General features: G+C 43.8%; 1 protein-coding gene across 1 annotated transcript; it reads right to left on the bottom strand.

Annotated features, from left to right (window-relative positions):
* Positions 1 to 4,374: 4,374 nt before the first annotated feature.
* LOC137424529 (uncharacterized) lies at positions 4,375 to 12,046 on the bottom strand. Its single transcript, XM_068112068.2, has 3 exons — positions 11,723 to 12,046; positions 11,427 to 11,565; positions 4,375 to 8,824 (listed from the first exon to the last, which is right to left on the bottom strand). Exons 1-3 carry the CDS (start codon positions 11,991 to 11,993, stop codon positions 8,419 to 8,421), a joined length of 816 nt encoding a protein of 271 aa, XP_067968169.2. The 5' UTR covers positions 11,994 to 12,046; the 3' UTR covers positions 4,375 to 8,418.
* Between the last annotated feature and the right edge of the window lie 573 nt (positions 12,047 to 12,619).

The raw sequence follows: 12,619 nt of genomic DNA, 5'->3' as shown, positions 1-12,619 counted from the left end.
GAAGACAGACACACACACACAAACACACACACACACACACACACACTGGTGCCTCACCTGCCTGCGAAACAACATGACAGTTTAGACCTGGGTAGGGATTCGAACCCGGGATAGCTTAAAGGCGAGTGTGCATCCGTTTTGCCATCCTTTCGTCACTCACGGAAGATTAACCGTTTGTGGTTAAGATATTAACGAATGTGGATCAGATCGCAACGCTTGCCTCACCATATGTCGCTGCAGAAGCACAGGCTTGTTTAAACTCAGGATAATGACCTGACTACTTGAGTTTCTGTGTCGTCATGTTTACACCAATCATAATACAAACATTTATTTTGGACAAATTTATTTGTAATATTGGTGATATTATTTATTTGCAATCTAAAAAGGTCCAAGTGGTGCAAAGCGCTAAATGGTCAAGGGTCCAAGCTGGTCTAATGGGTATAAAGCATCTTAATGGGTCTTTAATGGTCTTCAGAGTCTTTTGTGTCCTCTGTGTCTTTGGAGTATTTTGGGTCCTCTGGGTCTTCAGGGAATTTGGGATCTTGGAGGAATTGGATGCAACCGACGTTCAAACAGTACGTAATTAATAGATATATATGTAGTCACGGCTTCATGGACCGTTTTTTTTCAATTTTATTTATATTTGAAGAAGAGGAAGACGTTTTGGTCACAATTATACATACATACATACCGATATACGTTTGCCCCATTATAATAAGATTGCTTTTGCTTTCATGGTCATTGCCCCATCGAGCATGAGTGGTGCTACATGTGGTTCCAGCCACAGTCAAATGAGTGCATGATTTCCCATGAAAGGTAAACTGCAGGTGCACGTCACTGGACACATTAATGTTGCGTTGTAACTCCATTGAAAGACCTCGACCTTCTCCGACACCACGACTTGACCCGGTTGGGTGGTGAAGGAGGCTCTCGGGAGATGATCGAGTGCGAGTAGTCACCATGTGGGCAAACTGTTGCACACACCTCATCATGCGTCACACAGTCTATACAAACAAGAGATTGTGGGCAAGGTACAGACAGAATGGTCTTGGGTCCATTGTTCATGCACCCTCAATGGTTGTCTCTATGCAATAAGTTAGGGTAAATATATTAATGGGATCGAACCCATCTATTCATATATCCGATACTATGCGTTACAGATCGTTGATTCAGCTGTTAATAGGCCAGGGTCATGCTGGGCAGTTTGCCATCCCCCTCCCAGCAGTAGTTAGGGCAGTAATCTGGCCATGGTGCCGGCGATAGCTCGCCTACTCTTCGCGAAGGACAACATGGGATCTTTAACGTCCACCAACGAATGCTGGTAGACGGGACGCGAGGAACATTGATGAATCACCATACCTGTGAAACACCAGGATGCTCGTGTATAGCTGGGTCGGGATTCAAACCCAGGCGTGTTAGCTTTGAGGAGAGAGTGCGTACATCGAGGGCCGAGGTCATCCTGTCAGCCGATATTTTAAACATACAGGGTGATCACATGAAACCTTTCCAACTTTCAATCACCATGAATACTGAATGAAAACATACTTTGGTGGGGTTTGCTTTATTAAAACAATAATTCAATGATCAATGATTCTTCATCAATGATCTCTCTGACTCTCTCGAAAATCCTCTCGATCTCTTTGCTGACGACTCCACTCTCTGTCGCTCCATTCCTCATCCCTCAGATCGGCAGTCTGCAGCCTCCTCACTCTCTGCAGACCTGGACAAAATCACAGACTGGCCAAACAAGTGGAACATGTCTTTCAATCCTGACAAATCTCACACTCTTACGACGTCTCTCCGAAAAGACCGACTGGACAACCCTCCCATCCACTTTCTGAACAATCCTCTCCAAGAAGTTCTGTTGCTCAAGCTTTTGGGTCTCACTATCTGCCATGATCTTTCCTGGGAAAAACCAGCGCACTAATGGCCAATTCGAGCCTGTTTGTTCTGGTGCTGAATGAGGTCCAGAGAATGGAGGCGTTCATCGCTGCTCCCAAGCAGCAGAAGACATCAGTGGTGCAGCTGGATGAGGTGATGATGGAGGAGAAATGCGGGTAGGCTGTGTGTGGTTGAGGCAAAGTCGTGGTAAGTGGATTGTGATGTTTGAGTCTTGGGGCGATGAACAGCGTGTATAATGTCTCAATGCAATGTATCTAAAGTTTGGAATAAAATCAAGTGGAAACTAGAACGCCACTCAGTAGAGCGCATACTCCCGCCGTGGGTCAAGTTGGAATAGTACGATTTCACAAAAGTTTGAGGGAGTAGTTCAGTGACAACACAAGACAAGACAACACAAGACAGACACTGCACAGATATATATTTAGAATATATAGAAGATAATGTTAAAAAAACAACAAGGCAATTTCACTTACATTTTCGGATTCAGCGTTCAATTCTATATAAGCGAGTGTATTTTGAGGCATGTGTGACTTCAAATAAAATTGTAAGCCCGGAAAACGTTCGGTTCATTCCTTAGGGATACAACATGTAAAACTGGCCCAAACGTCAAAACAAAACTCGCTCATTTTAAGTCGTACAAGCTAATGCGACCACTCATTCTTCTGGGAAGAATCCCGTGCACATGCTGATCACACTTATAAGTCACCTAAGTCTTTATAAGTTCATCAAATACTGACACCGCGATTAACATTCGCTGAGCTAAATGTTGATATCTCTTCTGAGGTAAAAAACAAAAAAAAAAAAAAAAACAGTTTTAAAGCATTATACTTATCAAACGATACATTTTATGAAACGGAGAAACGGAATACACACTTTGGTGGTTTTAAAATGACAGAATATGTCTTTATTAGAAAAAAAAAAAATTAACATTGAAGACGACGCTGCTAACAAAAACAAAATACACCGCTCTAACACATAACCACGAGTTTAAACTACATTTACAACAAGTGTGAAAACTATTTTCATATCACAATGTTAAATATAGAATATATAGAAGATAATGTTAAAAACTAATGAGCCCTATCTTCCAATGGTAAAAACCCTTCAAAAAATTCCTGGATCCGGAATAATATCCTGAGCTTCACCAAAAAGTAATAAATTCTTCCTTATCCCAAGGGCAATCATCCCACCAACTTTCATCCAAATCCGTTCAGAACTTTTCCAGATATCTTGTTCACAAACACACGAACACACACACACGGACACGGACACGATCGAATGAATTACTCCCGAGCGGGAGTAATAAAAATGGTGCACTGCTAAAATATAAAGGTCATGTGGTGGTTGTGGCATCAAAAGGAATCAAAAGCAGTTTAGTCTTGGCGTGCGATTCAAACTAGCTTTTGGCACAATATTCTAATAAGCTGGCACCCTCGCCACGCCACAGCGTGTTTTATGGAGCTCGTAAGGAACTGGTGATGATCGTTGAGAAATGGGGAGAAAAAAACCTCTCTACAACACATCAACGCATTCTACCACAATCAACGCACTACACAAAGGGAAGGACCTACCCTGGTCTTGTACTATGAATGAATGAATGATCGTTTTAAGGCCATTTTCCCTGCTAGAGCAGGTGTTAGCCTTCCGGGCCCCATGACAATCATGGTTCCCTGTTTGAGGCAATGTTTTTATGGCCGGATGCCCTTCCTGACGTGGTCTTGTACTATGGAAATAACTAAACTGTAGGACCTGTATGTTGCGTTCAATTGCCTTCGGACTGGTTCCTAGAACTGCAACATATATATGTATGTATGTATGTACAGTGCATTCAGAAAGTATTCAGACCCCTTCACTTTTTTCACATTTGTTATGTTGCAGCCTTATGCTGAAATCGTTGAAATTCATTTTTTCCCTCATCAATCTTCACTCAATACCCCATAATGACAAAGAGAAAACAGGATTTTAGAAAGTTTTGCAAATTTATTAAAAACAAAAAAACGGAAATATCACATTGACATAAGTATTCAGACCCTTTGCTATGACACTGGAAATTTAGCTCAGGTGCCTCCCATTTCTCTTGATCATATTTTAGATGTTTCTACACCTTGATTAGAGTCCACCTGTGGTAAATTCAATTGATTGGACATGATTTGGAAAGGCACACACCTGTCTATATAAGGTCTCACAGCTGACAATGCATATCAGAGCAAAAACCAAGCCATGAGGTCGAAGGAACTGCCTGCAGAGCTCAGAGACAGGATTGTGTCGAGGCACAGATCTGGGGAAGCCTACAAAAAAATCTCTGCTGCATTGAAGGTTCTCAAGAGCACAGTGGCCTCCATAATTCTTAAATGGAAGGAGTTTGGAACAACCAGGACTCTTCCTGGAGCTGGCCGCCCGGCCACACTGAGCAATCGGGGGAGAAGGGCCTTGGTAAGAGAGGTGACCAAGAACCCGATGATCACTCTGGCTGAGCTCCAGAGATCCTGTGTGGAGATGGGAGAAACTTCCAGAAGGACAACCATCACTGCAACACTCCACCGATCTGGGCTTTATGGCAGAGTTGCCAGACGGAAGCCTCTCCTCAGTGAAAGACACATGAAAGCCCGTTTGGAGTTTGCAAAAAAGCACCTAAAGGACTCTCAGACTGTAAGAAACAAGATTCTGTGGTCTGATGAAACCAAGATTGAACTGTTTGGCTTCCGTCTGGCCACTATCTATATATCGACATATCTGGGCAGTAGCTGTGTTGTCAATGAACTACTCCCTCAAACGTTTTCTTCCGTGATTGTGAACTGTTTTTAATAACACGGCTGTGACGTGTTTTGCATTACGTGGTGGTGAGGTGTTTTTAACAAGCGTTACGCCGAGGTCCCCCGTCGGTGAAGTGATGCGAGTTGACAAAGTGGAAGACGCAAGGTGGCCATCTTGGATTTTGACGAGGCGACCCAATTTTCAATAGCGTTCTTCCTTATGCCTAGATACACCCACACACCAGATTAGAAGTTGGTACTTCGCTTATTTTTCAAGATATTTCGCTCACAATTTTCAGATATATATATGGTGGCGGCCATCTTGGATTTTGACGTGGCGACCCAATTTTCAATAGCTTTCTTCCTTATGCATAGATACACCCACACACCAGATTAGACGTTGGTACTTCGCTTATTTTTCAAGATATTCCGCTCACAAGGTTCAGACATACATGGCGGCGGCCATCTTGGATTTTGACGTGGCGACCCAATTTTCAATAGTGTTTTCCTTATGCCTAGATACACCCACACACCAGATTATAAGTTGGTACTTCGCTTATTTTTCAAGATATTCTGCTCACAAGGTTCAGACATACATGGCGTCAGACATGCATGGTGGCGGCCATCTTGGATTTTGACGTGGGTTGCACCCACACACCAAATTAGAATTCGGTCCTTCGCTTACGCACACACGCACGCCCGCCCGCCCGCACGCACGCCCGCACGGACGGACACACGGACGGAGGGGAAAACCATAGTCCCCCTTTCGCTCCGCGGTGCGACGGGGGACAATTACGTGGTCGTGAGGTGTTTTCAATTACGTGGTGGTGAGGTGTTTTCAATTATGTGCTGGTGAGGTGTTTTCAATTACGTGCTGGTGAGGTGTTTTCAATTACGTGCTGGTGAGTTGTTTTTAATTACGTGGTGGTGAGTTGTTTTTAATTACGTGGTGGTGAGTTGTTTTTAATTACGTGGTGGTGAGGTGTTTTTAATTACGTGGTGGTGAGTTGTTTTGAATTACGTGGTGGTGAGTTGTTTTTAATTACGTGGTTGTGAGTTGTTTTTAATTACGTGGTGGTGAGTTGTTTTGAATTACTTGGTGGTGAGGTGTTTTTAATTACTTGGTGGTGAGGTGTTTTTAATTACTTGGTGGTGAGGTGTTTTGAATTAAGTGATGGTGAGGTGCTTTGAATTACATGGTGGTGAGGTGCTTTGAATTACATGGTTCTGAGATGTTTTGAATTATGTGGTGATAAGGTGTTTTGAATTACTTGGTGGTGAGTTGTTTTTAATTACGTGGTGGTGAGTTGTTTTTAATTAAGTGGTGGTGAGTTGTTTTTAATTACATGGTGGTGAATTGTTTTTAGTTACGTGGTGGTGAGTTGTTTTTAATTACGTGGTGGTGAGGTGTTTTTAATTATGTGGTGGTGAGGTGTTTTCAATTACTTGGTGGTGAGGTGTTTTCAATTACTTGGTGGTGAGGTGTTTTGAATTACTTGGTGGTGAGGTGTTTTGAATTACTTGGTGGTGAGGTGTTTTTAATTACATGGTGGTGAGTTGTTTTTATTTTCGTGGTGGTGAGTTGTTTTTAATTACGTGGTGGTGAGGTGTTTTTAATGTCGTGGTGGTGAGGTGTTTTTAATTTCGTGGTGGTGAGTTGTTTTTAATTACGTGGTGGTGAGTTGTTTTTAATTACGTGGTGGTGAGGTATTCTGAATTACGTGGTGGTTTGGTCTTTTAAATTATGTGGTGGTGAGGTGTTTTTAATTACATGGTGGTGAGTTGTTTTTAACTATGCGGTGGCGAGTTGTTTTTAATTGCATGGTGGTGGGTTGTTTTTCATTACATGGTGGTAAGGTGTTTTGAATTACATGGTGGTGAGTTGTTTTTAATTACGTGGTGGTGAGTTGTTTTTAATTACTTGGTGGTGAGGTGTTTTCAATTACGTGGTGGTGAGGTGTTTTGAATTACTTGGTGTTGAGGTGTTTTTAATTACGTGGTGGTGAGTTGTTTTGAATTACTTGGTGGTGAGGTGTTTTTAATTACGTGGTGGTGAGTTGTTTTTAATTTTGTGGTGGTGAGGTGTTTTGAATTACTTGGTGGTGAGTTGTTTTTAATTACATGGTGGTGAGTTGTTTTTAATTATGTGGTGGTGAGTTGTTTTTTATTACATGGTGGTAAGTTGTTTTTAATTACGTGGTGGTGAGGTGCTTTGAATTACATGGTGGTTAGGCATTTTAAATTATGTGGTGGTGAGGTGTTTTGAATTTCGTGGTGCTGAGGTGTTTTGAATTATTGGTGAGGTGTTTTAAATTATGTGGTGGTGAGGAGCTTTGGATTACGTGGTGGTTAGGCATTTTAAATTAGGTGGTGGTGAGGTGTTTTTAATTACATGGTGGCGAGTTGTTTTGCATTACGTGGTGGTGAGGTGTTTTGAATTACATGGTGGTGAGGTGTTTTGAATTACGTGATGGTGAGGTGTTTTGAATTACGTGGTGGTGAGGTGTTTTGAATTACGTGGTGGTGAGGTGTTTTGAATTATGTGGTGGTGAGGTGTTTTGAATTATGTGGTGGTGAGTTGTTTTTAATTACATGGTGGTGAGTTGTTTATAATTATGTGGTGGTGAGTTGTTTTTAATTACATGGTGGTGAGGTGTTTTTAATTATGTGGTGGTGAGTTGTTTTTAATTACATGGTGGTGAGTTGTTTTTAATTACGTGGTGGTGAGGTGCTTTGAATTACATGGTGGTTAGGCATTTTAAATTACGTGGTGGTGAGGTGTTTTGAATTACGTGGTGCTGAGGTGTTTTGAATTATGTGGTGGTGAGGTGTTTTAAATTATGTGGTGGTGAGGAGCTTTGAATTACGTGGTGGTTAGGCATTTTAAATTAGGTGGTGGTGAGGTGTTTTTAATTACATGGTGGCGAGTTGTTTTGCATTACGTGGTGGTGAGGTGTTTTGAATTACGTGGTGGTGAGGTGTTTTGAATTACGTGATGGTGAGGTGTTTTGAATTACGTGGTGGTGAGGTGTTTTGAATTACGTGGTGGTGAGGTGTTTTGAATTATGTGGTGGTGAGGTGTTTTGAATTACGTGGTGGTGAGGTGTTTTGAATTACGTGGTGGTGAGGTGTTTTGAAATTACGTGGTGGTGAGGTGTTTTGAATTACGTGGTGGTGAGGTGTTTTGAATTACGTGGTGGTGAGGTGTTTTGAATTACGTGGTGGTGAGGTGTTTTGAATTATGTGGTGGTGAGGTGTTTTGAATTACGTGGTGGTGAGGTGTTTTGAATTACGTGGTGGTGAGGTGTTTTGAATTACGTGGTGGTGAGGTGTTTTGAATTACGTGGTGGTGAGGTGTTTTGAATTATGTGGTGGTGAGGTGTTTTGAATTACGTGGTGGTGAGGTGTTTTGAATTATGTGGTGGTGAGGTGTTTTGACCACAAGCACTCACGAAGCTGATAATTGAGCACTCACCTGCAATATAAGAAACGAGAACGACACTCAGAAGAGCGCATACCTCTACCAGGCTGAACAGTTTACGTTTTGTTCCCACTGTAAGGCCGGATCTGGATTCGGACCTGAACCAAAATGAATCGGCTTTTTCTCGTAACCATACCAACTCGTCCAGAAATTTTTGAGACATCGTGCTATATCTCGTTTTTAGCCCCATCTCTCAATGGTGAAGAATGACTTGAAAGATTAAATCGCTCTATCCTATTCAAATCTTCCGAACTTAAAAAAAAAATGGGAAAAAAAATTCTTCTAAAAATGAATCCTCACCCGAACCCAATCGCTTTCTAATCGCTGCTTCTTCATTGTAAGAATGTCTTTCTGAAGAGTCAAGGTATCCATCTCCAGTTGCCTTTTTTTCATCTCATCTTCCAAGTTCTTTTTTTGTAATACGAAGAGCTCATTCTGCAAGAGCAATTGCTCTTTCTGCATCAGAAGAACCTCCCTTTGAAGGTCTTGGATGGGCTTCTTTTGCACACTTGGAGTCCGATCGCGGGACGCTTCGGAGGAATAGACGTTCACCTCCAAGGTCTGTCTATCAGCCGGGTTGTCGGTCACGGAGATGTCCGGCAATGACTCGATCGTCGTTGTTAACCAGTCCACGTGCTCTTTGGAATCAATGGATTCTGGTTTGACAGAAATCCCACTTTTCTCAGGTCTGGAAAGGAAAAATGTATACAAAGCTGAGGAATATTGGGATGAGCTCTATAACAGTTGGATTTGGGTAAAACACTGACATGTAGAGTACAATCCATGCAAACTGAATGTGCGTGTGTGTGTATGTATATATATATATATATATATATATATATATATATACTAGTGTGACTCGACGCGCTCCGCGCGCCTCACCACACGTCGTTTCAGAGGGGGAGGCATCTTTGACCATTTCGGTGTCTTTTGGGTTTCATGGTGTTTTGGGTCTTCAGGGCCATTTGGGTCTTGAGGGTCTTTTGGATCCTCTGGGCCTTTAAGGGTATTTTGGGTCTTTGAGGTGATTTGGGTCTTCAGGGTCTTTGGTGTCTTTTGGTTCTTAAGGTTCTTTTGGATCTTCTTGGTCTTTAAGGGTCTTCGGGGTCTTTTTGGTCTTCAGGGTCTTTTTGGTCTTCAGGGTCTTTTAGGTCTTCGGGGTGTTTTGGGTCTTCGGGGTGTTTTGGGTCTTCGGGGTGTGTTGGGTCTTCGGGGTGTGTTGGGTCTTCGGGGTGTGTTGGGTCTTCGGGGTGTTTTGGGTCTTCGGGATGTTTTGGGTCTTCGGGGTGTTTTGGGTCTTCGGGGTGTTTTGGGTCTTCGGGGTCTTTTTGGTCTTCAGGGTCTTTTTGGTCTTCGGGGTATTTTGGGTCTTCGGGGTCTTTTTGGTCTTCGGGGTCTTTTTGGTCTTCAGGGTCTTTTTGGTCTTTGGGGTATTTTGGGTCTTCGGGGTGTTTTGGGTGTTTTGGGTCATAAGGTTATTTTGGTTCTTCTTGGTCTTTAAGGGTCTTTGGGTCTTCAGGGTGTTTTTGGTCTTCAGGGCCTTTTTCCTCTTCAGGGTCTTTTTGGTATTCAGGGTCTTTTTGGTCTTCAGGGTCTTTTTGGTCTTCGGGGTCTTTTGGGTCTTCGGGGTGTTTTTGGTCTTCGGGGTGTTTTTGGTCTTCGGGGTGTTTTTGGTCTTCGGGGTCTTTTGGGTCTTCGGGGTCTTTTGTGTCTTCTGGGTCTTCGGGGTGTTTTGGGTCTTTGGGGTGTGTTGGGTCTTTGGGGTGTGTTGGGTCTTCGGGGTGTGTTGGGTCTTCGGGGTGTGTTGGGTCTTCGGGGTGTGTTGGGTCTTCGGGGTGTTTTGGGTCTTCGGGATGTTTTGGGTCTTCGGGATGTTTTGGGTCTTCGGGGTGTTTTGGGTCTTCGGGGTCTTTTTGGTCTTCAGGGTCTTTTTGGACTTCGGGGTATTTTGGGTCTTCTGGGTCTTTTTGGTCTTCGGGGTCTTTTGGTCTTCAGGGTCTTTTTGGTCTTCGGGGTGTTTTGGGTCTTAAGGTTCTTCTTGGTCTTTAAGGGTCTTTGGGTCTTTTTGGTCTTCAGGGTCTTTTTGTTCTTCAGGGTGTTTTTGGTCTTCAGGGTCTTTTGGGTCTTCGGGGTCTTTTGGGTCTTTGGGGTGTTTTTGGTCTTCGGGGTGTTTTGGGTCTTCGGGATCTTCGGGATCTTTTGGGTCTTCGGGGTGTTTTGGGTCTTCGGGGTGTTTTGGGTCTTTAGGGTGTTTTGGGTCTTCAGGGTGTTTTGGGTCTTCGGGGTCTTTTGGGTCTTCGGGATCTTTTGGGTCTTCGGGGTGTTTTGGGTCTTCGGGGTGTTTTGGGTCTTTAGGGTGTTTTGGGTCTTCGGGGTCTTTTTGGTCTTCAGGGTCTTTTTAGTCTTCGGGGTATTTTGGGTCTTTTGGGTCTTCGGGATCTTTTGGGTCTTCGGGGTGTTTTGGGTCTTCGGGGTGTTTTGGGTCTTTAGGGTGTTTTGGGTCTTCGGGGTCTTTTTGGTCTTCAGGGTCTTTTTAGTCTTCGGGGTATTTTGGGTCTTCGGGGTCTTTTTGGTCTTCGGGGTCTTTTGGTCTTCAGGGTCTTTTTGGTCTTCGGGGTGTTTTGGGTCTTAAGGTTCTTCTTGGTCTTTAAGGGTCTTTGGGTCTTTTTGGTCTTCAGGGTCTTTTTGTTCTTCAGGGTCTTTTTGGTCTTCAGGGTATTTTTGGTCTTCAGGGTCTTTTTGGTCTTCGGGGTCTTTTGGGTCTTCGGGGTGTTTTTGGTCTTCGGGGTGTTTTTGGTCTTCGGGGTCTTTTGGGTCTTCGGGATCTTTTGGGTCTTCGGGATCTTTTGGGTCTTCGGGGTGTTTTGGGTCTTCGGGGTGTTTTGGGTCTTCTGGGTGTTTTGGGTCTTCGGGGTGTTTTGGGTCTTCGGGGTGTTTTGGGTCTTCTGGGTGTTTTGGGTCTTCTGGGTGTTTTGGGTCTTCTGAGTGTTTTGGCTCTTTGGGTATTCAGGGTCTTTTTGAGCCTCAGGGCCTTGTAGAGTATTTTGGGTCATTGGGGTCTTCCGGGTCCTCAGGGGTCTTGGTGGTCTGAAGGGTCTTGGGGTAATTAAAGGGTCATCAAAGGTCTGAGGGGTCTCAGCAGTCTTAACGCAATTAAGAGGGTGGTAATTTATTTGAAGAAGAAGAAGACGTTTTAGTCGTATATAAACATGGCGACATAACCATATACGTTTGCTCTATTATAATAAATATATATACGTATATATATATATAATAATGATGACACTCACAATGATTCATCTGCACGATAAACATCATCCGTGGTCTCGCAGCCGCCAATGATCCCGACAATCGTTGGTGAGTCATGTCCCAAAATGTCCCATATCTTTAGAGTGTTGGGGGACAAAGGAGGTGGAGGGGGTCCGCCACCTTAAATGCAAAGAAAGGGCAATAGAAGGACCCGTTTGTTTGTGAATTAGGAACGACGAGCATATTATGTGTAAGAATGATCATGATGCGTCACTTTCTTCGTGGTTTCATAAGTACATCGGCGCGATGTTTCCATTTATAAAATCAAGGTGTTTACCTGTCTGGCAGCTTTGCTTCATCCATTGGACGATCTTCCGTCGCGCGGGGGTCGACACGTTGTCCCACCTCTTCTTCACTTCGGACACGGTCCGTCCGGCATGACCAACGGCGTTGACCGATTCGGTCAGGTCTTTCCAGGCTCGTGCCTTCTCCTCTGGGGTGTTGGAAGGAGTGATCTTCCCCTTCAGGACGCTCTTGCGCTTCATAAAAGCCTCCACTAGTGCTTCTGTCTCCTCACGAAGCCAGTTTGTGGATCGCTTCGCCGCCATCTTGAGTCAGGACCCCTCTTCAGGATCTCTAATCTGATTGGTTGTCAAGCATAGCAACGGTTCCTAAGGATTTCCTCATCCTTAAGGAAATCCTTCGCCGAGGAATTCCGAAGGGTTGTTTATTCCGAAGCATCTTATAAGGAAATCCTTCGCTAAGAAAAAAAAAAAAAGTACCTTGAGGTAAACTTCTCAACCAAGAAATCACGTCGGGAGACGATCGTGGTCGAGCCGTGTATGCAAATGAGTTTAAATTGACGTCACCCCAAACAACGAATCATGACCTTTCTTATATTATGCCCGGCAATTTATGAAAGGTTGCTTCTAATTGGTGGAGAAAAGCCGATGACGAAACGCATGTCTGGCCGATTTACCAGCAAATGGAGCACTTTATGGTTTGGGAAGAAGGAAATCTTTTACAACCGGCCATTGTTGTATCAGCCTCTGACGTCGATATAATCGTCCTCTTCGTGACTGATTTCCATGAAGAGCGGCTTTTGGAAACTCAAAGGTGGAGTTTGAGGACGTTGAAGAGTTGGGGTTGGGAGGGGGTGCAGAGTTTGAGGACGTTGAAGAGTTGGGGTTGGGAGGGGGTGCAGAGTTTGAGGACGTTGAAGAGTTGGGGTTGG

The sequence above is a fragment of the Myxine glutinosa genome, chromosome 4 (genome assembly GCF_964187855.1).
Source record: "Myxine glutinosa chromosome 4, kmMyxGlut1.1, whole genome shotgun sequence".
Taxonomy (NCBI): domain Eukaryota; kingdom Metazoa; phylum Chordata; class Myxini; order Myxiniformes; family Myxinidae; genus Myxine; species Myxine glutinosa.
This window is presented reverse-complemented; position numbering and strand designations above follow the sequence as displayed.

What these genes read in the sequence shown, in the direction of transcription:
- LOC137424529 (XM_068112068.2), bottom strand. Translation starts at nt 11,993, where the DNA reads ATGGCGGCGAAGCGATCCACAAACTGGCTTCGTGAGGAGACAGAAGCA. An exon ending in GAAGCAAAGCTGCCAGACAG is followed by an intron (nt 11,566 to 11,722) that starts GTAAACACCTTG and finishes TTTGCATTTAAG; the next exon opens with GTGGCGGACCCCCTCCACCT. An exon ending in TATCGTGCAGATGAATCATT is followed by an intron (nt 8,825 to 11,426) that starts GTGAGTGTCATC and finishes TTTCCTTTCCAG; the next exon opens with ACCTGAGAAAAGTGGGATTT.